The 25,403-nt window shown below is 49.9% G+C and overlaps 10 protein-coding genes and 6 non-coding genes across 16 annotated transcripts, besides 4 other annotated features; 6 read left to right on the forward strand and 10 right to left on the reverse strand.

The window, feature by feature from the left end:
• Positions 1-20: 20 nt before the first annotated feature.
• Positions 21-860, reverse strand: Tb10.6k15.3060 (hypothetical protein, conserved; the record flags this gene model as incomplete). Its single annotated transcript, XM_817900.1, has 1 exon — positions 21-860. One exon carries the CDS (start codon positions 858-860, stop codon positions 21-23), a length of 840 nt encoding a protein of 279 aa, XP_822993.1.
• A 692-nt stretch (positions 861-1,552) lies between these two features.
• Positions 1,553-2,650, reverse strand: Tb10.6k15.3050 (hypothetical protein, conserved; the record flags this gene model as incomplete). Its single annotated transcript, XM_817901.1, has 1 exon — positions 1,553-2,650. One exon carries the CDS (start codon positions 2,648-2,650, stop codon positions 1,553-1,555), a length of 1,098 nt encoding a protein of 365 aa, XP_822994.1.
• An 849-nt stretch (positions 2,651-3,499) lies between these two features.
• Tb10.6k15.3040 (hypothetical protein, conserved) lies at positions 3,500-7,798 on the reverse strand (the record flags this gene model as incomplete). The annotated part of the gene is made up of 1 exon (XM_817902.1): positions 3,500-7,798. The coding sequence occupies one exon, from the start codon at positions 7,796-7,798 to the stop codon at positions 3,500-3,502; it is 4,299 nt and encodes a 1,432-aa protein (XP_822995.1).
• A 774-nt stretch (positions 7,799-8,572) lies between these two features.
• Positions 8,573-10,546, reverse strand: Tb10.6k15.3030 (mitochondrial ATP-dependent zinc metallopeptidase, putative; the record flags this gene model as incomplete). The annotated part of the gene is made up of 1 exon (XM_817903.1): positions 8,573-10,546. One exon carries the CDS (start codon positions 10,544-10,546, stop codon positions 8,573-8,575), a length of 1,974 nt encoding a protein of 657 aa, XP_822996.1.
• A 510-nt stretch (positions 10,547-11,056) lies between these two features.
• On the reverse strand, positions 11,057-13,882 carry Tb10.6k15.3020 (hypothetical protein, conserved; the record flags this gene model as incomplete). The annotated part of the gene is made up of 1 exon (XM_817904.1): positions 11,057-13,882. The coding sequence occupies one exon, from the start codon at positions 13,880-13,882 to the stop codon at positions 11,057-11,059; it is 2,826 nt and encodes a 941-aa protein (XP_822997.1).
• Positions 13,883-14,465: 583 nt separating this feature from the next.
• Positions 14,466-14,834, forward strand: Tb10.6k15.3010 (hypothetical protein; the record flags this gene model as incomplete). The annotated part of the gene is made up of 1 exon (XM_817905.1): positions 14,466-14,834. The coding sequence occupies one exon, from the start codon at positions 14,466-14,468 to the stop codon at positions 14,832-14,834; it is 369 nt and encodes a 122-aa protein (XP_822998.1).
• A 465-nt stretch (positions 14,835-15,299) lies between these two features.
• Positions 15,300-15,321: a microsatellite.
• Positions 15,322-15,769: 448 nt separating this feature from the next.
• Positions 15,770-15,841, forward strand: Tb10_tRNA_Pro_2. Its single transcript has one exon. It is a non-coding gene; the product is annotated as a tRNA-Pro (tRNA).
• Positions 15,842-15,901: 60 nt separating this feature from the next.
• On the forward strand, positions 15,902-15,973 carry Tb10_tRNA_Thr_1. The gene has a single exon. It is a non-coding gene; the product is annotated as a tRNA-Thr (tRNA).
• A 2,621-nt stretch (positions 15,974-18,594) lies between these two features.
• Positions 18,595-19,188, forward strand: Tb10.6k15.2990 (hypothetical protein; the record flags this gene model as incomplete). The annotated part of the gene is made up of 1 exon (XM_817906.1): positions 18,595-19,188. The coding sequence occupies one exon, from the start codon at positions 18,595-18,597 to the stop codon at positions 19,186-19,188; it is 594 nt and encodes a 197-aa protein (XP_822999.1).
• Tb10_snRNA_2 lies at positions 18,615-18,676 on the reverse strand. Its single transcript, XR_002989805.1, has one exon. It is a non-coding gene; the product is annotated as a small nuclear RNA; U5 snRNA (small nuclear RNA).
• A 230-nt stretch (positions 19,189-19,418) lies between the features above and the next one.
• Positions 19,419-19,500, forward strand: Tb10_tRNA_Leu_1. Its single transcript has one exon. It is a non-coding gene; the product is annotated as a tRNA-Leu (tRNA).
• Positions 19,501-19,561: 61 nt separating this feature from the next.
• Tb10_tRNA_Met_1 lies at positions 19,562-19,633 on the reverse strand. The gene has a single exon. It is a non-coding gene; the product is annotated as a tRNA-Met (tRNA).
• Positions 19,634-19,705: 72 nt separating this feature from the next.
• Positions 19,706-19,777, forward strand: Tb10_tRNA_Pro_1. The gene has a single exon. It is a non-coding gene; the product is annotated as a tRNA-Pro (tRNA).
• Positions 19,778-19,811: 34 nt separating this feature from the next.
• Positions 19,812-20,222, reverse strand: Tb10.6k15.2980 (hypothetical protein; the record flags this gene model as incomplete). The annotated part of the gene is made up of 1 exon (XM_817907.1): positions 19,812-20,222. One exon carries the CDS (start codon positions 20,220-20,222, stop codon positions 19,812-19,814), a length of 411 nt encoding a protein of 136 aa, XP_823000.1.
• Positions 20,223-20,882: 660 nt separating this feature from the next.
• Positions 20,883-21,120: a repeat region.
• A 7-nt stretch (positions 21,121-21,127) lies between these two features.
• Positions 21,128-21,371: a repeat region.
• Positions 21,372-21,415: 44 nt separating this feature from the next.
• On the reverse strand, positions 21,416-22,144 carry Tb10.6k15.2950 (hypothetical protein, conserved; the record flags this gene model as incomplete). The annotated part of the gene is made up of 1 exon (XM_817908.1): positions 21,416-22,144. The coding sequence occupies one exon, from the start codon at positions 22,142-22,144 to the stop codon at positions 21,416-21,418; it is 729 nt and encodes a 242-aa protein (XP_823001.1).
• A 142-nt stretch (positions 22,145-22,286) lies between these two features.
• Positions 22,287-22,315: a microsatellite.
• Positions 22,316-23,340: 1,025 nt separating this feature from the next.
• Tb10.6k15.2930 (GTPase activating protein, putative) lies at positions 23,341-24,933 on the reverse strand (the record flags this gene model as incomplete). The annotated part of the gene is made up of 1 exon (XM_817909.1): positions 23,341-24,933. One exon carries the CDS (start codon positions 24,931-24,933, stop codon positions 23,341-23,343), a length of 1,593 nt encoding a protein of 530 aa, XP_823002.1.
• Between the last annotated feature and the right edge of the window lie 470 nt (positions 24,934-25,403).

Here is a 25,403-nt window from a genome sequence, read left to right on the forward strand (position 1 = left end):
ACTAACCGTTAACAGAGACCTCACTTGACCCACGGTGGGTGCTCGCGCGGTCGAAGAGACAACCCTCTCTCCCCTCCCTGTTCCCTCACTACGCGGCAGTCACCCACGGCTCCCTCTCCGAACGGCACCCAGTTGAGGCGCCGGCAACACTCCCAGCCGACAGGCTCGACGACCGTTGTTTGGCTGTCATACGTCCACCCGCTCATATCACACATGGTGAAAGTGCAGCGGTAAAATGTTGCCCCGCGAACGTCCCACCCACTCATGCTAGCACGGCAGAATGTGCAATGCGAAAAACGACCACAGCGGGCATCGACACCAACCGCATCGGTAGCCAAAAATGTGCACGAGTGAAACTGTGCCCCTATAAAGCTGGACCGCCTGATATCAGTCAGGTTGAAGGTACTGTGGCTCACGAAAGCGCCACCGAGGGAGGCAGAAACGAGAGCACATCTGTTGAAACTGGCCGAAAGGTTAGTGCAAGCAAAGTCGAGGGAACTAAAACACCGGCCCTCTAGGATGCTACCAATTTCAATCTCCTTTGACCTAACACTTTCTACCCTCCTACAACCACCATCCGCAGCTCTCTGCCCTCCAGTGCTCTCGCCTAAGGCTTCCAACACCGCCCCGCGCACAAGCGGCTGCACCTCCATCTCCGCCTCCAATGGAAAACTTAACAACTTCGCATATGGTACCGCCGGAGATGGTGAAGCGGAGGAGGAAACACGATGCGAATCGAGATTTTTTCCAACCCTTATCATTGACGTTTCAAACGGTAGAGAAAGCAAAGCTACCTTGCGCCGAAGGTTGAGAGCGTCCAAGAGCCGGCTGATTACACCGAGAGAGAGACAACGCTCCATGCAACACGACGAAAAAAATATATAGAGCTTCTCAGGACGAAGTGTACAACACTCACTCCGAAAGGAGCGGCCCGTTGGCCTAACGCTATCAAACCTTGGTAGAAAAGGGAAGGATGAAGAAGGAAGAGTGGTCTGGTGGGTAGTTCAGCTACTTAAAAGCCTCATATGTGCGGTCGCACAATTAAACTGGGATAACTAAGTCTCCACCGGAGTTACAAACGTGCTGACATACGAGAAAACTGCGAAAGAGTGCGCTTTTGGCCAACAGTATCATCGTCACCCCTACATCTCCGCTAGTTTCACTACCGAGTCCGCATCCGCAGGCTCCAACTACTTCAGCACCTAGCACCTAACACTGCAACTCCCCGTGTGTAAATAGTGGGGGGCGCATAAGAAATAAAATGGGGAAGTGTGCTAACTTAATGTTTCGACTTGGCCCATGGGTTGGTGGGAGACATGAGTACTATGTGGAGGCAAACCGTACAGCACGCCTTAGGAACCCTTCTTTGACAATCTGTTATTGTTAATCCCTTCTCGAACGGCCCACTTCCTGTACCTAAAATCTGTCCTCTCATCCTTGCATTGTGGAAAATACAATAACCACACCCAGATACAGATAGGCATGTGCACTTTCACTGACCCGTTTCATGGTAGCCGCACTTTCCGTTCTATATAAGGAAAGAGAGTATGGGTTAACGAGTAGAACGCGAGCCAAAGCCCATGGGGGGTCTGCGTGCTACATAGGGTGGCTTTTTGGAGGCCGGTACATCGCCATAACTGCGAACTGCAGCGGGATCAACAGAAACGACGAAAGGCTGATGGGGGAGTGTCCTCGCGCTGTACGCACAGGTAGCAGGCGCATAACAGGCGTGGTGTCGTGGGGGAGTGACCCTCGCGGGGGTAGTCTTCGTGGGGGTGGGTGAGCAATCCCTAATTTCTGGAAGGAACTGCCCCGTAAGCGGGGTCGCGTCCTCGGCATCTGCTGTCCGCCCCGCCGTCATGGTTGTCCCTGCACCGGTATGAAACGTAGACCCGTCAAATATATTACTAACGCCACGTGTTGCACCGTACCGTGGAGGTGAGGTGCGAGTTGCCCGCATGCCGCCCGGGCACAAGGGAGACGCTTGTGGATCGGCCAGTTGCGCTCCCTTGAGTACCTGCACCGCCTCCTTATTCAACGCACAAACCCCACGGACAAACGCTGTCCTCATTTTCTCCTCTAAGTTCTCGCTGTGGCGCCGTTCCTCCTCTATTACCTTATTCAAAACCTCTAATTGCCCAACCAACTCAGCCTCACTACACTTCCATTGCGACTGCTCAGCCACTGCGAGTCGGTGATGCCGCCGTGCAGCCGCGAGAAGACGCCATTGCGTGTAAACATGGTAAGCACGAATGCCATTGATATGGCATTCAATGGTTTTATACAGTTTCTTACGGTGGCGTTTCCTCAGCACCCACAATTCCCAATCGTGAAACCGCTTCTGCATCCACATCCGCCGATTCGCATTACCCAAGCCCCCAACAAGACGAGACATAGTTTCTTTTTGTCTCTCGACTTCCCTTAATGCGCCTACAGCCGTCACCTCTATCTTGCGCCTTTCGTCGAGTATCGCATTTTCACGGCGGACAGCCTCAGCGTGTAAAGACTCCTTGATGCTTTGGTGCTGTTGATTTACGTAACGGCCCAACATGGTTAAGATGTCCTCCCGCATTCTAGAGGTATAAACGTCAACGTTGCAGCCAACATCGTGGAGAAATCCCTCATGCTGGCCAATAGCTCCGTCCGGCATCCTCCACTGCACTGAAAACTTAGGTGTCAGCAAAAAAAAAAAATGAGTCAATACGCATACAACGAAGATTAGGAAACAGTATTGGGCTGAGGAATGGAGAACAGTAGAAGGTCATCTCAATTAACAAATGAGCGGATAAACCCACCCTTCGAGCGAGCGAGTAGAAAACAGAGGATGAAGCTAAATAGCTCCCGTCGTTCTCCACACGGATTTACACGCTAAGTGAAGCATTGCCAATGACACGCAGTTTCTACACCTACAACACCAAATATTGTAATGGTGCATACCAACCCTTTCATTCGCTCTTTTTTTTTTAACGTTCATTATTGTGTGAAAATACCCGTGGTGGTCATCAACCACCAACGGCACACCATAACCACGCATCCGACTACCTGCCTTACCGAGAATTACCCCACACCATTTCCCCAAATCATTCCGGCCGTAGGGGGGTGCAAGACTCAATTTTTCGTGTGTGCGCTTGTTATTATTGATACCACTGCAGAGGCGCAATTTTTTTTCCGATATTATTATGCGTCACAAACAACACATAAGCTATTCTAAGCGTAATTCACGAATGTTATACCGTTTGTCGTGTGCTCCCGTCAAGAATAGGTGCGTTGGTCCTACTAACTACCACAGTGTCCGAAGGCCCGTGGGGTACGCCCGCAGAACACAAAGACACCCCGACACGTCGTCCCTCACCAGTGTCGTTCATCGTTGAAAATACCATTTTCTTGCACACCAACCCCAGTGCATGCACTCACACTGCGAAACGCCAGCCCAAACAACACTCCCATTATAGAGAGTTACCTCCAAGGGAAGGGTGGCACATGCCTGAAAATGGTGGCTCTACTTTGTTTCGAATAGTTCCTTTGTAGAGGGGTCTGGTTTCAACCCAATAGCCTCCTCATCCACCAGCATAGTGCAACCTTGCTGCTCCTGCAGCTTAGCTGCTTGTTGTGGATTTAGCGAGCTTCCCTGCGTCTGAAGAGACGCCTTCCGTTGCTTCAATTCCGCATAGTCTCGAGCGGCTAGATCTGCTCGAAGGCTTGGGTTGTTCGCTATCCGCTCGTGTGTCAGAGCTTCACGGTACAGAAGAGAGGTGCCGTAACAGAATGTCTGCCGTGACGGATCGGCAAGATGAGATTCCAGTGCGTGAATAGTTTGGTCCAATTCCCGCCTGTGCACCAGGTGCGACAACTTCTCCCGCACTTTCACCAGTTCTCGGAGAAGAACCTTCTTTTGTTTTTCATCACCTGGCAAGAGAATTTGGCAAACCCGGCGTAGTGCATCATTGATTAGTTTTTGCCCACGGTTGCGGGACGCAAGTGCGCCCTGAGTATATATGTATAGATAGGCAGGCTCATACATATCCCACATTTTCGCAACTTCCTCACAACTTTTCGGGTGGACACGGAATGCGAAGTAAAGGTGGGTCCAGAAAAGATAAGGATCGGATCCCTCGCACTCCTGAGATCGCCACCGTAGTATTCGCTTCCGAAACACCTCATCAGCAACCCTGTCCACAGCCGCGAAGTATTCCTCCGTCTCAGGCAACTGTGCGCCTCCACGGGAACGTTGCTCCATGTTTTTCAAGAGTAACTCATTACCAGGCGAATTTTTAACACACGACTTCACTCTGGCGGTAATGCACTCCCCAAAGGCAGGCAGATTTGCATGCACTACCGCGAGCCTGTAGGGTAACTCAGAAAAAGGCTCGATCCAATGTGGTGGCTCCTTTTCCGCAAAAAGTCTGTCAACAACGCGCTCCACATCTTTTATATGCTCTTCCACGCCGGAGCCAGGCTCATAAACCCGCATCAGATACTTTGCCCTCGTTAGCAGAGGCGCTTTCCATGATGGCGGAAGCCGCTCAGCTGCAGTTCGGGTTGCCAAGTGGTAGAGGTTCAGACACTTTTCCCGATAGATGCGAGCGGTCTGGAAGCGACCGTTCCGGAACATTAGCTCACTGTGTTCGTAGTATAGGTCACCCAGGTGCCGCATCCAGAGATGTTCTGCAGTTTCTTGTGTCAGTGGTGCCCCTTCCAAGAAAAGCCGGGCCCGTTCAGGAAAGGGATGCACTGACGGATGTGTCTTCTTGTTCACGTTCTCCAGGCAGCGATCCGAGATGTCAAGCGCAAGAGTTATGCGGCCGCGCCGCTCATTGTACCATATGTACTCCGTTTCATCGATAACCGGATACCACCTCCTAGAGGTTCCAGAATGCCAAAGGCCCTCAGCCTTGTCCAAATGCCCAGAGATCTCCTCATAAATAGCGTTTTCACCATCAAGAAAGTCCTTCTCCTCATACTCATACGGAGGATCGGAGTCAGGAATAGGTATCTGCACAATCCCATTAGATGCTTTAGCATAGTTAGAAAACCATTCGATAGAGTCCTCAAACAGTTCTTCGGCCCTCGTACGAAAACGAGTATCAGCAAAGTCAATACACAGGCGCTGCAAATGTTTCCCCGCGTAAAAACAAAGGGCACCACGACACCACTGATAAAAGGCTTCGACAGTAGCATCGCGTGCTGAATCACGGACCCCTTCCAGACGCATTGGACATTTAGCTCTGGCGTCGTTCACGTGTCGTTTGAGAAACTCCATATGGGTCTCGAGCTGCTCGATGCCTTGAAATTCATTCACAATGAATTCACTAAGTTCACTGTTTATCCAGTTAATAAATGGCTTTCCCAGAGGTTCGTACGCCCGGTCACGGACCATGATGGCGTAACGCTGAGCGGGGTTGTTGCGAACCGAATCAAGCTCCAAAGAAGTCATTTCCTGTATGAAGTTCATGAAGTTGGGACCCAGAAGCTTGCATTTTGCAGAAGCACGACGAAGGATTTCGTCAGCCTCCGCCTTCACGGTCTTTCCCTCAGTTACACGGTTACCCTTGAATCTGTAGAAATCCGACAGAAAATGTTTAGTGTGTGCTTCAAATATCATGCGGAAAATAGCCTCCAACTCCTCCGGAATCTGAGGATGATCCCCAACGTCTCCGCGACGGAAGCGGTCCATCACATCCATCAACATCCGCTCACACTTGTCCTCAGTTGTTACTTGCGTAAGGTTGCCGAACTCTGTCATGCTTTGCCGAAACGTATCACGATATGCCCTCCACGTTTTCTCCAGGTCCGCTTTGTTGAAGTCTATTGCATCCCCCTTCGCCACTCCACGGTACGGATCGGCAATAGAGTCCGATTCCCATGGAAGCGAAGGAAGAAGGATGTCCGGGTCATAGTGTACCTTCGCCTTTCGCACCCGATCCTGTCTTTCTTTGCGTAGTAAATCAGATCTTTTTGCTGATCCACCAGAAACACTATTGTCTTGTGGGCCCGCATCACCTTTTCCTGATGCCACCTCCCGGTAGAGTGGGAGGGGCTTGTAGCCCTCCACTAATTCAGGTAATGACTTCATTTTTCTCATTTTGAGCTCGTCAAAAGACGAAACACCGGCAACAGCGTCATCATTTGTAATACGAGTGTCTTCAGTCAGTTGCGGTGGATCGTAGTATTCGTGGGTGTCAACAATCCGCCTTTCAAGGGGATCATGTGTCAAACCATATGATTGAATCATCGGCTCAGTTTCCACGAGGGTTCTGCGGTACCACTCGGGCATACCTTCCGTTTCACGACCACAGGGAACATGATACAGTTCCGTTGGGATGTCCGGTTCGGCGCCTTGCGGACGTTTTTTCACCTCAATGAACCCCGCTGGGGTTCCTTTGTGTGGCTTCCCTTCTTTAGATGCCTGTCGCTCCGTTTCGCTGCTCGTGCAAGAGGCTTCCGAGAGCTTCTCAGATTCATTGAGTTTACACCCAATGACAGGAACTGCCGAACTTTCAATCTGCTCCACAATCCTTCCTGCATCACCTAACTTGGAGTCAGATGTTGTCTCCAGAGTTCTTGTGGTCCTTTCAATTTTTTCCTCCACGAGGGAGCGAAGTGCCGGACGATCATCGTACTGCTTTGAAGCCTTGTAGTGAGCTTTCATTAAAGCAGGAACAGGATCCTGTCCAGCCTGTCTTGCGATATCAGCTGTTTGCTCCAGCATTTCATTTTTGATGTTCGCATGGGCAGCAATAGCAACGCCCTGTTCCACAGTGACCCCCGTTGGGAGTGGGGCCATGTCGGCTTTCGGTAGGCCTGAAATAGGATCTAATCGCGGTGAATCAATTCCCTTGGCACACTCTAACGCTTGCCTTGCACCGTATGCTTGAAGTTTCATTTTGGTACGAGCAACTTCCAGTGGGTCCGCGGTGCCCGAAAGGGCTTGGTAGGTCTGCTCAGGATCAAGATCAACTACCCCAGAAACGATCCCGTTGTATACGTCAGCCATTTCCAGCTGCCGCTGCTCCTCCTCCCCCAACAGTTCATGTTCGGCCTTGAGGCTTTGGTGCACAGCATTTCGCTCTTCACCCTCGATAAGCCACATTCGATCTTTATATTTTGTATCAGCTAAATGCTTCCAAGAGGTATCGGACCAACGCTGATCCGATGGAAGAACACGACGCCTGCCGTGAGCATCATAGTGATCAAGGTAGTCCGTGTATCCCTGGGGCCAAATCATACGATCCTTCTGAATTTTAAAAGAACGATCCTTCCAATGCAGATACCATTCTTGCTCACGGTCAATGGGATCCTGAATGTATAAATCGAAACGATCACGGACATCTTGAACCATCTCCTCCGGTGTCGGTATTACCGTTTTCCTCCAACGTACCTCCCATGGGAGACCATCCACATCCTGTTGTCCTTGCAACATGTCACGGCGAACCTGCTGTGAACTCTTATTGGTGCGCTCACCCGGCCCGCCTTCACCAAACCGCTTTTGCATGTCACGCTCTTTTTCCATATCGGTTCGCGTGCGATCCGCCTCTGAGACGTCGGGCAAAGTAACATACTCTAGGTTGTTCAAACCAAACTGGATATGGTGAGTTAAATCAGGAGGCTCAACAACAGAAATTTGATGCCCGGTAGTAGGGTCTGCGTTCGGTTGACTTCGCCGCTGCTCACGTGACAATCCCGCTGTGTCCCGACGTTGCACGCGGATAGTAAAAGACGGCCAGCTGTTGTCTGTTGTTGAGATCAAAAGTTCTCCAGAAGAAAAGGGCAATGATGCCCGAATTTGTAGGCGACGCATTTGGGGTCTATCTGTGGAACCTTCGATCTACAATATGCTCTCCGCACCGTGTGGCCCAGCAGCACGTCTGTTCCCTCCAAGTGAAAAAATGGGGCGTAAGCGAAAGATATGAATAGGTCAAGTTGCTAAACAGAGGTATTGCTGCAATTTTCCCTTTCACTGTGGATACAGAATATTGTCTACTTGCCGACTGCCACAACTGCCTTGAAGGGGGGTGGGTATCACTGAGTCTCCAAAATGGTCCTCAACTCACTCAGTGCGCGAGTACCGAGTTTCTACATTTAATGAAATAAAGTCTGGAGTAGAGAGAATGGGTAGAGGAAGTCAATACTTCCCTACATTTTAACAAACAGCCTTAGAGGAACGATCGCATAGGAAAAATTAATGGTAGAAGTAATAGGGAATGTGTGAGTGAGTCTGTGTAAACAGAAAATCTGCAGAAGCACAAAGAACAACACGATCCATACACCCCATCACGGTAGTGATACCTGACACGGAAAAATATATATGTAACAACAACCCGTGCCACCAGTCGTTTCGCAGAGACTCAACAACTGCAAAATCCCAACGACAACGATGAGGGGATAAAACAAACAATTGAGTGCAGCAATACCATGCCTAACCCCACACCGAACCTGATACAGACACACACACCTTTAACAACACCGCCATGTGGATACAGCAACCGATAGCCCGTGTGCATGCTGCTTAGCGGCGCATATACATACGCATGCACTAAGAGGAAGTCACCAATGATACACTGATTGGTATTTGTTACGTTATGGAAACGGGGCGTTGTTTCCCTTTCATACTTTCTGTTCCAGCTGGTGGCATTTTCGAGCAATGATGGTGAATGCTCACCTTCTCCTTCCTAGCCGGAATTGTTTCACCGTTTACTATGCGTTTCAGCTCATCTCCTGACAACGTCTCGTGCTGCATGAGGTGCTTGGCGATAGACTCAAGTTCCTCGCGATGACTCAGCAACATCTGCTTTATTTCAGTGTACGAATTCTGCAAGAGAGTTGAAACCTCTTTCTCAATTTTGCCCTTCGTTTCATCGGACATATAGGCGCCCTCGGGGGTATCGGAAGACTCATAATCAACAAAACCGAGGTCGCCACTAAAACCGAACCGCCGCACCATATTCCTCGCAATTTTTGTAGCTTGATGGAAGTCCGAACTGGCACCCGTGGTGACGTCATCTGAGCCGAGTAGTATTTCCTCACCCACTCTTCCTGCGAGACAGACCTTCAAGCGCGCTAGGCATTGTCTCTTACTTTGGCTGTATTTGTCTTTCTCAGGTAACTGCTGCACAAGGCCCATTATGCCGTTTCCCCTTGGTACAATTGTTGCCTTGTGCACGGGCTCCGCTCCCTCTTTCTCAAGAAGTAGCGCCGCGAGTGCATGGCCCCCCTCATGGTATGCGGTCACTTTGCGCTCATCTTCTGGGATGACCTTTGCACTTTCCGCCCCCATCATCACCCGATCCTTTGCGTATTCAATATCGTTCATCGTCACAACCTGATTGTTTAGCGTGGCAGCGCGGATGGCAGCGATGTTGACCAAATTGCTCAACTCCGCCCCAGTGAATCCCGTAGTTCCTCGTGCGATGGCAGCTGCGCTAACAGAAGATTCAGCTTTAATTTTGCTAAGGTAAATTTGTAAAACTTCTTCGCGCCCTTTCATGTCTGGGGGATCAACTGATACCACAACGTCAAATCGACCTGGACGGGTGAGGGCTTTATCCAATGAATCGGGGGTGTTCGTCGCAGCGATGACGATGACAGAGTCTTTGGAATCGAACCCATCCATTTCTGCCAGAAGCTGATTCAGGGTCATTCGAGAATAAGCATGATCCGTTCCCGACCGTTTACCCCCCAATGCGTCGATTTCGTCTATAAAAATAAGCGATGGGGCACGAGCTTTGGCAGCGGCAAAAAGCTCGCGGACACGTCGAGACCCAACACCAACAAACATTTCGTCAAACTCACTCCCCGCTGAGTAAAAAAAGCTTACATCGGCTTCCTTGGCAATAGCCTTCGCAAGCATTGTTTTCCCGCAACCAGGGGGGCCAACTAACAGCGCACCTTTAGGAAGTCTCCCCCCTAGTTTGTGGAACTTCTCAGGTTCTTTTAGAAACTCGACAATTTCCTTAAGCTCTTTTTTCGCCTCATCACACCCACGAATCGTGTCAAAAGTTACATCGAGACCGGTCAAATCCACTGGCTTGACATCAGGAGAACCAAACATCCCGATTTGCTGACCCCGAGATATCCCTCCTATTTTCGTCACCGAATTGCCGTCTTGCATTCTCGACATCAATTCTTCGATGAGGCTTAGGGTGCAACTGGCTCCAATTCCAAATAACAACAATAACCACAGTCGGGTTGTCCAAGTCGTTTTTTGTGGAGCCGAAACTACGACAACGGGCCGTTCCTTTGTTCCCAACTCAGGTACTCCAACACCGACGTAACCCGATGCGCCCATCCCTGAATTGAAGGGCGGGGGTACTTGTGAAACTCCTTGATGCGCATGTGGGTGGTAAAATGATTGATATCCCGAAGCGTAGGGTGGATATGGAGGCAACGGGTTCACCGGCGGTTGCGGGTACACGCTGCTATGGCGTTTCTGAGTAAAGCCACCAGGAAACACAGTCAACGCACCTGTCCCACCACATGATGGTAATAAAGGCAGCGGCGTTGTGCGGCCACTTGGGAAAGCTGGTATGATGGGACAGCGCCGGTGCATAATCTTGGTTTTACAGTTATTACTATTTTTGAAACTCTTAAAAATAAGCGGCTTTAAAAAAAGGGGGGTGCTGCGTTCTCCTCTTCGTATTATCCCTCAAAACGATCTTTTATGGAAAAGAGCGGTTATATTAAAACAAAATGGAGAAAAGGAGACAGTGAAGGAACAAACGCGAAAGTGTGGAAACAAGGGGAAAAGGAAGCGTAATCGATTTTAGAGAATAAATAACATCACTGCACCGCACAACTGCCGCTTTGATGGGAACTTTATTTCCACAACTACGTATTCCTTTTGAACCTTTGGGCACATACCCTGGTGTAAAGGGATAAAAGCCAATGCCTAATGTATGTCAGCGGACAAAGACAGCATCATAGACACTTTTAGGGGAAAAAAAAGTGCGTTACACCCTGGAAAATATCTGTGTCCTTGCATAACTTACTCAGCCCCTTCCTCCTCCCTCTTTTTGAAGGGAGCAGGAGCGCAGCCTTCTACGACTCCGCACTTCTGTGGTCAACAAATGAGTCCATATGAAGATATCACCATTTCACGAATATTAGAATCCACGAGTCCCAGCTGCTCCCTTAGCAAAGATGAGTGCTTGTTGCTATAAAATGAGAGCAATAATTTGATGCTCTCGTGTGTTCCCGGGAAGTTACAAGCCGACTGCCTCCAGCTGTAAACAAGCCTCATGACGTCGGGCAGGATATCACGCGCGACATCTTCCACTGCTAAAAGAACATTTACTAGATGTATCGTTGCAACAGACTTATCGTATGCGTTTTCGCACTCCGTTATAATTCGGGTAATAACATCTGGTCGCGCATGCACTACAAGACCAGGTGCCGCTTCCAGGGCACTACATACTTCGAACGCCATCTGGGAGAACAGCAACTGAGATTCACTAAAGGCGTCGCTTCGAAGCACATCAACAGCCGCCTTAAATGCGCAGAATACACCGTTTGGGGATTCGTGCGAATACGACTTCACCATCAGCATAATTAAGTATACAAATTCTAGCTTATTTTGTAGGTCACCAGCTGTAATTACGGAAGACGTCAGTTTTCCTAGAAGCTCCTCTACTATTCCCTGAGGAAAAGCACAAGTGCCGGCATTTTTTAATAGTCGATGAAGAAGGGTGACAGCAGCCACCTGAACTGCTAACTCCTCCGATGGATTAAAAAGTTGAAATGCCAGTACGGCAATGCATCCCTGAGTACGAGAACACCAACCAGCAAGGGAACTCGATGGAGTTACATTGGCGCAATTCGCAGCGATAAAAAGGACGTTGAGTAGCAGGCTGATATCGTCCCTAATATTCCTCTCAATGATGTCCCTTAATACTACACTCCACGCATCAAGCAGCTCAAGAGAAACTGCAGGATCAGGAAATCTCGTTAACATTCCGATAATAGCCCGATCAACTGAAAAAACATCCTTATCGACAAACACGTTTGGCGTTTCATTAATATAGTAAGCTACATACGTAGTCTCAAACCCCTTGGTGCGCTCAATTCTGTTCGCCCTGAATGCAGCACTCAAAAGCGCCACGGTATTCTGATCCTCTGATAGCGCAGCTAGGTGCATGGCCAAATCACAAAGAATGAAAAGATTACCATCGTTATAGAACGGCAGGCAACTGATAACCATCTCGATCAAAGACGGGAGATCACCTGTAACTTTTTCGGTAGTGCCCATAGTATGGGCTGTCATGAATGCGGTGTTGATAGCGGTGACAGCGGCATGACGGACACGTTTGCTCCTGCTTTGCAGGCGAGACGCAAATGCATTGATAATTTTGCTGATGGTGCTGTCATCCTGTGCGTATGTCCATTCCAAAACCCGTGACAATGACCACAGCGACATGCTCACAACAAAAATATTTTCAGATGGAGATAAAACGGCGGATATCAACTGCTCAACAACAGCCGGAAGTGTATCACCAATCTCGTCGTAGCAACCGTTAGCCATTGCACCGACAAGAACGATAGCTGCCTCCTTGTACTGCCATTCGCCATCCCACAAGGCTTTAACTTTTTCGATCAGGTGCGGGAATGTTTGCTTGCTCGAAAGAACGCAAAGAGCATCTATGCAACGGAGTGCTGTTGAACGCAACGTTGCAGTTCCATGGTTATCGTCGAGCGCAGAATCCTCAGATATATCATACTTTTGCTCGTTTAGATGGAAATCAACGGCTGCCGGGTCCCTCATGCTGCAGTCGTCCTCAGATAGAATATTCTCCACATCTTCCCTTGTCATGGGTACATAAGTTACCAAAGCAGACACAAGACTCGGCAGTGACTCAATTAGAGGTTGAATGAGAGCACATATGTAACCCTCACCTCCCATCTTGTCGTACATCTCCATTGTTAGCGTTAAGAGGTCTATTGCGGAAATTTTTAACTGGACGTCGTGTTCAGTTACAATTCCAGCCGACACACTAGTGCAAATAGTATCCCTGCTCCAGCATTTAATGAACCTAGCCATGTCGGATTCTGGCATAGGGGTAAAGTATTCCAAGTAGTCGAGCATCACACCACAAGAGCGGAATACTTGTATTTTTAGCTCAACGTCACCTCCACAATTCTGTTCAGAAAGCAGGCAACAAAGGTTAGTGAAAGTACGACTGCCGCTCGTCAGTCCGATTTGTAGAGGTGACAAGCTCTCTACGTTCCAGTCAAGGGATTGTGCTTGTTCATACATATTCGAACACATACGAAAAGCAGCCTTTCGGACACCCCATTGGGCGTTTGGGTCCAAGACAAGTACTGCGACACGCTCAATAATATCCTTACTTGCAAGACCTACCTCTTCTGGAAGGTCCTCCACAAGGTACTGAAGGGTATATAAAGCCGAAAAGGTCTTCACCTCTCCCGCCATCAGCAGGTCGTTTAGAAGTGTGTTAGGGAGATTACCCAGCCCACACTCCTCCCACCAGCTAAATGAGGTTAATACTGTTATCTTTACAACAATTTGAGCAGCTACGCGGGCGATTCGAACATCTGTCGGGTTAACAAGAACAGCTAGTGAACAGCCAGCCGCCTCCCTTATAGCCGCTTCACCCAAAGCAAGCTTACACCGCTCCAAGTTGTTCTTTAGGGTAATCCCAGCCAACCGCCTGTACTGTACCCAGTTGCCGCCGAGGTCAACGTCAACCGGGCATGTTTCCGCACCGAACAAATATGATAACAACACGAAGAACGTTGAGTCCGATTGATACCGTTGCAATTCTTCGTATGCCTTTTTTGAGTTGTGAACGTTAACACCATTATCGCGAAGAAGGTGTAGCACTTTCACAACATCACCTGATGTTATGGAATAACCTCCCGCAAAACTCATTGAAAACTTTACTTTACCTCATGGGGGAAAGTGGAGCAGAAGCAACGGTAGTAATGTCAAAATGAAAACCAGCAGTTACCATTATTCAACGGCTTAAAAAAAAAAACTAAAGTCAATAATGTAAAGTGAACATTTTAATCACATAACCCCAATCTCTCGCCTGGTTCCGTAGTCTTCGAAAGGTCCAGACGTGTGTGAACGGTGAGAAAAGAGCAGGTGCATAGTGCACCGAGCACCAAGTGAGAACTAGTGATCGCTCACGCGAAGAATCTCTGCACCCATGGAAAGTCGATGCATTTGCCACGCATTCCTCTACTCACGCCCCCACACAAAGCAGACCCTACCATTAGGAAGGAACATAGTGGAAGCACAGAGTCATAGCAGTGCTGAATGTAATGACGGTTAAAGGGAACCTGTCCCCGCTATGATTACACCAGCAAAGCTCTACCCAACGAAGCACCCATTGGTGAAAAAGCGGAGAGCCACTGCTAACAGAGAAGTGCTTGAGCATTGCTCTCAAAAATAAAAAAATGGAAGGTGAACCTTTTCATCACAAAAGCAAAAGAGTTAGTGCAACTGGCAAATGCATCCTGGAACTAAGCGCTTGGTGAAGTACACGGACACTCCACGCCCAGAGCGTGTTCAAACGCTTATGCGCCGGATATATCATTTGCTATCCAGGGGGGGAGGGTCAAAGCACTGTCGCTTGGTCGTCTCCAACATCACCCACAGCCTTACATGCACATACGATCATCAGAGAAAACTTTCCTTGAGGTTGCCGACGACTCCAACGTGCTTATCCTCCTCTTCCTTTCTTACCTTGGGCTGTCTCGGTAACAGCCCGCGCCGCATACCAGAGTTGGCCAGTACATTCAGGATCCGTCAAGGCTACCCCAATTCGATTACAAGGTTAGACTGCATCCGAAGCGGTAACGAGGGTGGGCGGGCTTAACCACGGTATGCTTGCCATTGGAGTATCTCTGTGGTGAAAATTACAACATCCCCCTGGACTTAGTTGCTGCTCACTCCACATCCTAGCGTGGATGCGCGCGGTGTCGAGACAGAAAAACATCGCGGTTGCACCCCCTCCCCCCCCCCCCCACACACACACACAACACCGCCGCACCAAACAATGCCTAGTAACCGCACTTCCCAAGCTGGGTCCCGGCTGCTGTGCCGATGTGGAAGCAGTAGCATAACAGCACCGACATGGATGCAATATGAGAAAACCCCATGCTGGGAACCGACGACCCCAAACGGCTAGCAGCAGCGCACCCCAACAGAATGCGCCACTGGCAGCTGTTCAAAGAAGGGAAGCCCGAGGTAATACGGACCAAGAAAACGTAAGCCCTTTTCAACCCTCTGTGATGCCAGCCTCAAACTCCCGAATACGGACAGGGCAATGGAAGATGGTTGTCCCCCCCCCCCCCCCCCCCCCCGAGGCCCGTCAGATCCATCTTCCCCTAGCGGAATACGCGACCCGGCAAAACTATGCACTCCAACGGCGCGTCACGCCCCCGTTTCGTCTGTACGGATCGGACGAAACAAGTTCCCCGCATCTCTAGGGTTTTGTTACAGCAATAAACTGATGATAACTGGAGAGACCTCCTGCGGTGACGCACCTGTTTCTCAAGAAAAGATGGGGGCGCTGCAGCCTCTCTTCCTGCCTGCGGATGTGCTTTCTTTTTCATTTAAGTTGCTATTTCTCTGTATATATGAAGATGCAGGTCAGACAACCTGTGGAGTGGGACTGGAGACGTGCTCACCGAAGCGCTCTGAGTGTGCGGTACGGCCCAATCGGGATAGGGAGATGCAGAGACCCTTTCCACCTAACAGGATGAACGTTCTAAAAGTAGAAAAGAAAAATAAAAATTGGGGTGTTCCCGCGGCCCAGTGGTCTAGTGGCATGATTCTCCCTTAGGGTGGGAGAGGTCCCGGGTTCAATTCCCGGCTGGGCCCTCTTTTCGATTCCTTGTCAGGAATAAGGCAAACAAGGCGGTGAAGGTCAACGGCATGCGTGGCCGCTTAGCTCAATGGCAGAGCGCCGTCCTAGTAAGACGGAGGTCGGGGGTTCGATCCCCCCAGTGGCCTCGTTTTTCACCACTTCACAACGGCCTTTGCTCGTCGGGGAGGCGGGAAACGCAGACACCAAAGGGCCGGTGGCTTAGTCAGATTCGGTTGGCGAAAACTGGCAGGGTACTTGTTGCTTGTGCTCCCCTCTTTCCTCTTCTTTTTCTTTGGTACACGTAAGAAGGGAGGGAGTGGTGAACATGAGGAAATGCAAGGTGCCCTGGGGTCTCCACGAAGAGAAAAGGAATCATCCAACCAGTTCGTAACCATTCGTCTCTTCCCAACTACCGCACAATTTAATGAGCGGCGGAAAACTTCCCAAGTCAATGTCCATCTCCTTTGTAAATCTATCACAACTTAAAAACACACATGAATGGAACCTCTGAATAGTGCCGTGCAAGTGAGGGTTAGCGTCCCTCCCCCCTCCCCCACCCTCAAAAGTGGCCAACTTCACTTTTTTATCGGTCAATTTTTTTTTATTCGTTGAGGCGACGCCCATTTTTGGCATCACCACAGCAAGGAAAACGCTAAAAATTTTTGGTGCAGTGCCATTATGTTTTAGTTTTATTCCTAATTTATCGACCAGTTGCCGTTACCTTTTTCGCAATCCACTGATTTATCTTTAGCATTGCGTAGGGGAACGAAAGTTTCCCCTCGTATCCACGAGAGATGTAATTTTATCCGGCATTACGTCCTTCTCCGGTATTCACTTTTTTTCGGAGAAAGGAAAAGGCAAAAGAAACGCCATTTGATCGCGTCCTATGGTTTCTCACCACCACCCTTTCCCATGCCCCCATAACGAGTGGGCGCCCTCGTCTGCTTCACAAGTTTCTCGTACAAGCGACTTTTCCGCGGAAAGGGAACATTGGAATTTCGTGTAGCCACCGTTTCTACGAGAAGAATGAAATGAGTTATTGCTTACCCGAAAATAGAGGTCCTAACCAATCGAAAGCTAAAGTAAATAGACAAATCGCGCCGAAAGTACGCGCAGCGATTTTCTAACATTACCCTTGCAACTCCCTCACCCTTTCAGCAAGCACGCAGAGGGCCTGGGAACTGACGAGTGGTGGATATACCATAAAAGTGCATCGTTGGGATCTTTTTCTGAGGCTGCAAAAATGCATGTTTCAGCAAAATCCGCATCTTGATTGCCACAAGCCCGCGTATGTGTTACTCACTTCTCTCTCTTTAACGGTAACTCCCGAAGGAGGCTGTATGTCACCCCTTCCGTGGTGGAAGATCGTAACGAATTTACGGATGCCACAGTTGGAGGACATTTTAACGTTTGACCGAAGTATCGAGGAAGACACACTCACCCCTATAAATCCCTGCACCATCGGAAAATAGAAACCCATAAGTTGGTGGAAGCAATAGCTTCTGCGCCCCCAATCGCCTCCCTAAGGTGACGATATTCGCTTGATCCAAATAAACCCTTCGATAAGTTCACCACCTCTTCCCGGTCCCCTTTGTGGGTGTTATAACTGACATATTGGGTTCCCTGTGCATAATTCGCAGTCGACCGCAGAGAGCGAGGCAAGACGCATACCACGGCGTGGAGGTGGAATAGCGAGTGGTGCAGCTGCAAGCTTTCCGGCTTCGAACTTTCTTTCCTTAAAAAAGATACTGGGCCTTTGCAAGGCGGTGAAACGGCCGGTATCACGCTCTTTCCCCTTCCTACTACCCGCGCGTTTCACGACTCTCCCCAATGGTCGAGTCAAATGAGAAATGCAGCAGCGTTAGCGGATTTTTTGTGCAACGCAATCGACTATACTACTCGTACCATTTAAATCCCATCTCCATCCTCATTTCCCAAGACCCCTTTGTTGCCTCTATGCAATCGCAAAAGGTAATTATGAAGGTCATACGTACTTCAATTGCCTATCTGGATCGGCGCGAGCTGTACATTTATGGGAGGAATCTTCCTGTATACCTTCGGTTATGCGTGCAGGTGCTATTTGGATTTGTCTTGTGTCTATATTTCCGCTGCGTTAAAATTCTCTTAGTTGCAAATATTTACTTGTAAAAGTTACATTTTAGATCCTTAGTGGATGCGAGAAGGCTGACAGTGTTTGGTACTAGATTTTTGGGATTGTGAATCCTGTGAACACCCGTTTGTTGTATGGGGAACCCTGTTTTCTGTTTGCAGCCGGCCGTGGCCTCACTGCATTTGGTTCGATACTGGCCGCTGTGGCTGAGTACTCTCTTCTTCCGAGTCGCACCCTTCAGCGCAGCATTTTCCTCCAGCGTACGCGCCCGCAATTTTCATGTCGGCAAATATATGCTCAGTGTTAAAAGTAAAGGACCTCAATATTCCGATTCCACCCGGGATATTATAACCAACTGAACTGTTCATAACCCGATAGACCTTACTTTAATTATTTAATACCTCTCCACTGGGACTCGCTCTTTTAGCGGCGCGTGACTGATGCTGTTTAGTGCTGCGCCTTAATAGCGACGCTCGTTGTTTCCTCAGTTCTGGAAAACACAAGCGCTCCGTGGTGAGTGTGCCATGGCGGCTCTGACCGATTTGCTGGGATGAATTACCCGGTCGTTGCGTGTTAACTCCGCGGGTCTAGCCGAGATTTTTTGCCTCCCTCTGGACAAGCTAAACTGAATGGGGACCTTCTTTTGGAGCAGTTAGTATGGAGTGGCCATCCCTTGGAACAGGTAGCATGCTTTACTCCAAATTTGCCCCCGACAAAATCGATTGGACTAGAGCTAGCCGGATCGCAGACAAGCCCGCTTCCCGGCCACATGGGACTGATGCACAATCGATGTTGATCCTCCTGGTCGAAGCACCTGAGAGTGATGAATTGGCTGTCACAGGTACAGCGGACGACGTGGGTGACGACGCGGCTTCACCAGTGACCAGTATCAGGTGGCAAGGACTATGGCATCTTATTTCGTTTCTGTCGGGCAGACTCTTAGTTAGCAGAAATGTGCTCGCCGCCCGTGGGATTTTGTTCGTAGTTTGCTGTTGGACGAAGCGCGACGGCAGTCGGTTGCTGGACTCAACTTTATGTCTCTTATTAGGGTCTCTGGCCACTTTGGCACAGAAGGCAGTCGCGAAGCCGAGTTCCAGCGGACCCAATTGCTACCTTTCCTTCCGTGGGAAAAGCGAAAAAAATATTGACACCGGACGGAAACAACCGCCGACACCCCAAAGTTTAAACGCTAATCGGCTGCGCCGCCTAGTAAAAGTCGAGACGGCGATGCCAGCCAGTGCTCAACACTGACTTACTTGTTACAAAAACTAACCATCACTTTAAATAAATATTTTGTTACAATAAACACCATGACCACCGCCGCCTGGCGCTGCTTGTTCAGCCGCTTCCATACCACGTGGTTTTTCGTCTGTCGAGGGTTCGAATCCACGGCTGGCTGTTTTCTTCCCAGGACGTGCTTAAAATGATAACGATCTGCTCATTGCGGTGTGTCGATGTTTTGTGCTGTAGCGGTGTCCCGTGGCGAGATGGTCGAGTGGTCTAAGACGTTGGATTAAGGTTCCAATCCTTCCGAGGGCGTGGGTTCAAACCCCACTCTCGTCAACTTTTTGCGAACCGGCGACCTTTATTTTCCTTTGGAGAAAAAAGGGTGGATGTGAAAACTTAGCACCGGTTGGTTTCGATCCAACGTCCTATGGGTTATGAGCCCATCGCGCTTCCCCTGCGCCACGGTGCTTCGGGGACCCGGCGCTATCTCCAATCTACTCCAGCATAGGTGCATAAGTTGGACCTGGTGCCCCGCCGGTGTGGCCGTTTGGTCTAGTGGTATGATTCCTGCTTTGGGTGCAGGAGGTCACGGGTTCAATTCCCGTAACGGCCCTTTTCTGGGCGCCCAATTTCCTTACCCACCGGCTTCACCGAAACGGGAAAAAGGCACGTGTGGTGGATGGGTGTTTTGTCCACCTTCCTTCCAATGTGGCGAAAAAAGCTGTCGTTCTGCGTGGGAAGGGAGGGTCGCATTTTGGACCGACTGATATGCATGTGGAGGTGGATGGCGAGTCGTGACGCCCGAAAAGCGGTGATGGTTCTTCGGGAGTTGGAGAAGCGGCGTTTGGGGAACGCTGGGGTCTCCACCCGTTGCGGGAACGGATGGTTTGTGGCCTTCCTAAAGTGAACAAGCGGAGACCCTCATTGAGGGAATTCCTCTTGTGGCGGTAAAGCGCCTGGAGCGAGGCCGCGGCACAGAGGATATAGGATGATATAGGTTGGTTCATTCGGTTGGAGGCCGCTGGTTCCCCCCTAAACTTGGAACTGCAGTTGTACATTTAAAAAGGAGGTCCCTGTCAAGCTTCACCGTGTCGAAAAGAGTTGCATCAACACTGGAAGAGAAAAATGGTTTACGGCGCGCCGCCGCCGTCCTCGTTCGAGCCCTCAGCAAATGGACGAATGGGCAGGGAGAAAAGAATCAGGTTTACTAGTAGAAGGCGGTGCGGCCCACTAAGGCACCTTTTATCATCCGTACTCCGTTTCTTAGCGGTCGCCTGCTCATGAGAATCTCTTCTTTGGTGCAGCTTGTCCCTTCCTTCCCGCTAACAGCGGACTTGCCCACCTGGTGTATTCCGGCCTTTTATTGCTCACCCCCCTTTGCACCACATGAGGGGACAGTGTGAAATCCTTACCCTTCGTTGGGGGCTCATGGATAAGGCACCAGCAGGCGAACGCGCGATGTAGATTCCAATTGTCAGTAAAACCGCACAGACCTACCAACGCGCGTCGGCTATTTGTCTGGGTCCGTGACATAAGCAACCCCTGAAGGGATGCAGCCCCACAATTGTCGACAATCGCATTTTTAGTCTTTGAAAGAAGAGAAAACACTGAGGAGGGAAGTTGCAGTTTCAGCGACGGAAGCGACACCTCCCCAAGGGGAGATAAATACATCAAGTAAAGTGTTACTGTGTCGTCTATTTTATTTTTTTTACTCTGCCCCATGGCGATGCCTGCCACCTCAACGTGGTGCCAGGGTTCAGTACCCCGTCTCATCGGGGAAGCCAAGAGCCAGCAGCGTTCCTTTCATCGGGAACAATGCTTTGCTCCGGCTACGGCATCATACAGCACAGGGATCAGCAGCGCCTTGCTGGGACACCGTTTTTCATTTGTCGGTCCCTGGGCACGTGCCATCAGCAGTATCAACCGCACTAAGATGCTGCTGTCCGGTGATGTGGAACTCCAAAAAAAAGGATTGCTAATTGACATCTTTGGGAGAGTCCGGGGTGAGGGGGGCTTCTCTCCCCATCTGCTGTATTCCGTTCAACTGAGGAGCTACAACAAAAAATTATAGAGGGTGTGTTAGGGTGAATAAAAAAAAGGGAGACTCTGCCACAGTCGCCAGACCGATAGCACCTCAGGGCTCTACGGTGATGGCTGATGGCCGCGCCAGTGGGGGGAAACTCTCACGAAGGAACGAAGAAAATTCCGATTTTTTTTTTACTCTGCTGATGATTTTGCTCCGTCATTGCACTTAATTGGCCCTTCGCGTCTTCAGCACGGCCTCCCGTCCCTGCCGCAACCTTTTTGCTTGGAGGTCTACTCCCCGCTTTTTGGACCTCAACCAAACGTCCTCTGCAGTAGGTGTTTTCTTAACTGACTGGACTCTCTTCATCGTTTGGAACTTCCGCGCCTTCCTTGACGTGAAGTCGATGGACCTCTCACGTACCTCATCAATGGTTAACAGTTTTCCCTCCAGCTCGGTTACCGCGGGTGCTGCGGGGGATACGCCAGTGCGTGTCAATCCCACTCGCCGAACGACACCGGCTGTGTCCGCTCGTCCATCCCATATGCTCGTCAGAATCTCTAGATTATCGCTGTTGGTGATGTCTGGTATGACGATTCCTTTGGAGGAGTTGAAATCATCTGCCTCACTTGTTTTCATGGCCTCGAGTATTTTGATACGCCCCGCAGTGGGATTGCGCATGGATTTCAGAGCCACAATTTCCTCGTCGTTCCGTTTTAGATATTGTTCCGTTAGCACCTGTGCCTCCTCGCGGGAGAACGCCAGTTTAGTCCGCCCCAAGGCCAAACATTGCTCGCGAAACCAGAAGAAGCGAGCCGCCTCCAGAGCTGCCTTTGCGTTCCGCTTTCCCTTCTGTTCACTAATTCGTTTCTCCCGCCGCGACTGCCGCTGCAGTTGCCGCACCTTCCGACTCTTCGGATGCGTCACAACCACTTTGGCATTTCCTTTTCCCGCCATGAGAGCCGTCTGCACACACAACCACGGTGTTGCTTAATGAGAAATGAGGGGGAGGAGCCGCTGACGGCGTTTAAAAATTGTAAGGTCACTTAGGGCAAGAAAAGAGGGGTTGAGAAAGAGTCTGGTGCGGGTCACAGGGGGTTGTGTATGTGTATGTGTGTGTGTGCGCGTCAAATTGACAAATGCGTGTAACGATCAGACGGCCACTACGGGCGGGAAACGTGTGCAAATGGCCATAGCAAACACACACACAAAAAATTACCGCCTCCGATTTTGTATCAAAGGGGTGATAGCGATGACATACTATTAAAAAGCACGAAGGTCGAAGCCAGAAATTGGCCGCTCCTTGAACGTGTCTTTCACTTCCCCCTCCTTTGCGCCAACTGCATGGGTGAATGAACCCATAACGTAGAACTTTAAGTCTGCATCGGGAACCGGAGTGGTAATAGAGATGAAGAACACTTCCGCAGCCAGTCAACATGGACACGTTATTTTGCGCTTGTAGGAGCGGCGTTACACCAGCGTACGCATCGCAACTTCAGTAGCTGGCTGCTCTCCCAAACGCCTCAGCGCTGTGTTTGAGGGTCGTATCAAAAGTCTTACGCAGATTCCAGCATTTCCTTTCCCCCTTTTTTCATTTAGTCTGCACCACCTTCCGCGGTGGAATATGGGCCGGACATGCGTAGGAAAGTTAACGCACCTCCCTACACACGGAGTTCAGTAGCTTGTACAACTGGCAGTGCATTTCGTTCGGCCCCAGTTCGTAGCAAGGCTACAACATCACCATCAGGGCACAGTAGCGGCACAAGGGGTGGACGTAATAGCGGAAAAACGATTAATACGCCACGGCGACTTCAGTAACATATGTACTACAGCTAGTAACGCTGAGGGTACTGGCGATCAGCGAAGATGATGCACATGCGAAAAGCGGGAGCATACATCTGGAAACCAACCAGCAGTAGCAGCACAAGGAAAGAGATCGAATAGAGAATGTACATACCTACGGAGGAACAACGCCTCCGGCACAATGATCTTCTTATTTCAACATCAACTCTTCCTCCCATGCGTTGGATGCTTAGCTACCCTTTGTTTTGTATGCGCCTTCAACCTGTCAATCCACGTACAACACCACCAGGTCAACTTATTTTCTTCCCTCGACCCCCCCTCCCCAAATCCTCTGTAGTATTTCTTTAATTTTAGTATTTAGTGTAAGTTAACCCTGGCGCCGCCTCCTTGCACTCGGTGCAGACAGCACCAATATCTTCGTTCCACCACTTTGGTTTCCGCTCATTGCACACTTCGCAAGGTTCAAACGCCTCTGTCTTCGGGGCCCGTTGCAGCCGGGGGGCTACGTGCTCGTCAAACGCTTTCGACCGCAAAACGTCAATGGAAAGTTCCTCATCGCCTAATTCCATAAGTCGGGCCCGTTGAAGGATCTCCTTGATGTCGTTGGAGTCTGTCACCTTCGAGTCGAGGCGCATGATCTCGTACAATGTGTTAGCATCATTTGCCGACTTGACTCGGAGAATCGAGCTACGGAAGCGCTCAACAACCGCAAGACAGAACTTTATGAGAAAATTGATGCCGCCATCAATAAATAAGTCCAAAAATACGAACAGATCCTTGAAACTCAGAACGTGGACGCACAGACCGGTGAGGATCTTTTGGAGATAGGTGTCTGGCCAGAACTTAAGGTCTTCAAGATGTTTTGCTACATCGGGGAACTTTCTCTTCATAAAATGCTCAACGACCCAGGCACTGGTTGCAAAACCCACGGCCTCGGCTGCCCAATGCCCGGGAATGTATTCCTTTGAAACAAACCGGAGCACTGCCGCTGTCTCCTCCTCATTTAGCACCAAAAGGCAGATGCCGGCGAGGTAACTCATCGCCTGGCCATACGCCTTAAATTCATGAGACATGGCATTGAGGAAAGAAACAAACTTCTTCCGGTGATCGGGGTGGAAGAAGGTTCTGTCCGCATCCTTAATGATTACACGAACTGTCTCCTCATCTTCGTCATCGATTTCAATATACTGAACCGGTTGTCGGTAGAAGGACGCCTTCGTTACCCACCTCTCCAGCCTCCCACGCAGCCCACCTCGGTTCTCCTCAAGAAATCCACCGTTGAGATTCAACAGTGGACAAAGTGCTTCCACCTCCTCCTCCCAGAAAAGCGGCATGTCGAAGAACGGACCAGTAAAGTACTTGGGTTTACAGTATTTGACCTGCTCAGTACGGGGCTTGTCGTTCGTTTTCTCTACGGGTTTTGCCGCCTGGCCGAACCCTTGGAAATTAGGTTTACCAGATGTCTGGCTTCCGGTCGAGTTCACAGGCGCTTCCCCAAACCCAAAGTTGACGGTGGCGGGGGATTGAGTCGGGAAGGCGGCACTGCAGAAACCAAATATGGACTTTGGTGGCTCTGTGGGCTGCGGTGGAGCGCTGGGCGGCTGTTTCTCCTGCTGTTTCGGCGCCAAGGTGGCTAAATGCTTGTAGTACGAACCCCAAACATCCTTATCGCCTTCGCCTGACCGCTCTTTAATTTCTCGCGCCCTTTTGTAGATGAGCTTCAACTCAGCATTGATGACGGCAGCGTTCTTCACTGCCCTTTCCTTGTCTTCGAAGAAGTTATCCGGTAGTGTCGTGTAGGATTGTGCGAATGATGCGAGCGCTGGGGCATAGCCCCCAAAGCCGTCAAAACACTTTTTCGCCTGTTCCATTTTGAGACCAGTGGTTTCCGCGAACTCCTTAAGTGTCCGCGGTTTGTCGGCCTCTAAACCGTTGTTGATCATCTTTGTCTTACGTGTGGCCCCATTGATTACGTTTCGTGGGACGTGCCGCGGCGACAGGGGTCATGGAAAAAACAAACAAACAAACGGCAAATAGGATGTAGGTGGAGAATAATATTAGGTAAAAGAGACAGCAAGGAGTTTTTTTTTGTTCTTTCAGCTGGGGAGCCAGATCAATAGGTTGTTCCAGATGGTAAACGGTATGCATACCAAAACATCCCGGGATCCTTCTCTCTCTTTAATGTTCCCATCTATCCAATGGCAAGCTATGTAACATACACAGTGTGTTTCCCACAGTGAGAAGGGGTGGCTTGCATAGGAGCTGGGGGAAGGGTCGCACAGACATATATACGTATATACATATGCACGATATGTGCACCCAGCTCTCCGTGCACATTCCTTCTTTCATCTACTCTTCCTTTCCCTTCCGTCCTCCAACACAGGTCCCTACAGCAGTCAAAGACGTGGTGCAA

Source organism: Trypanosoma brucei, chromosome 10, assembly GCF_000002445.2.
Source record: "Trypanosoma brucei brucei TREU927 chromosome 10, whole genome shotgun sequence".
NCBI lineage: Eukaryota > Euglenozoa > Kinetoplastea > Trypanosomatida > Trypanosomatidae > Trypanosoma > Trypanosoma brucei.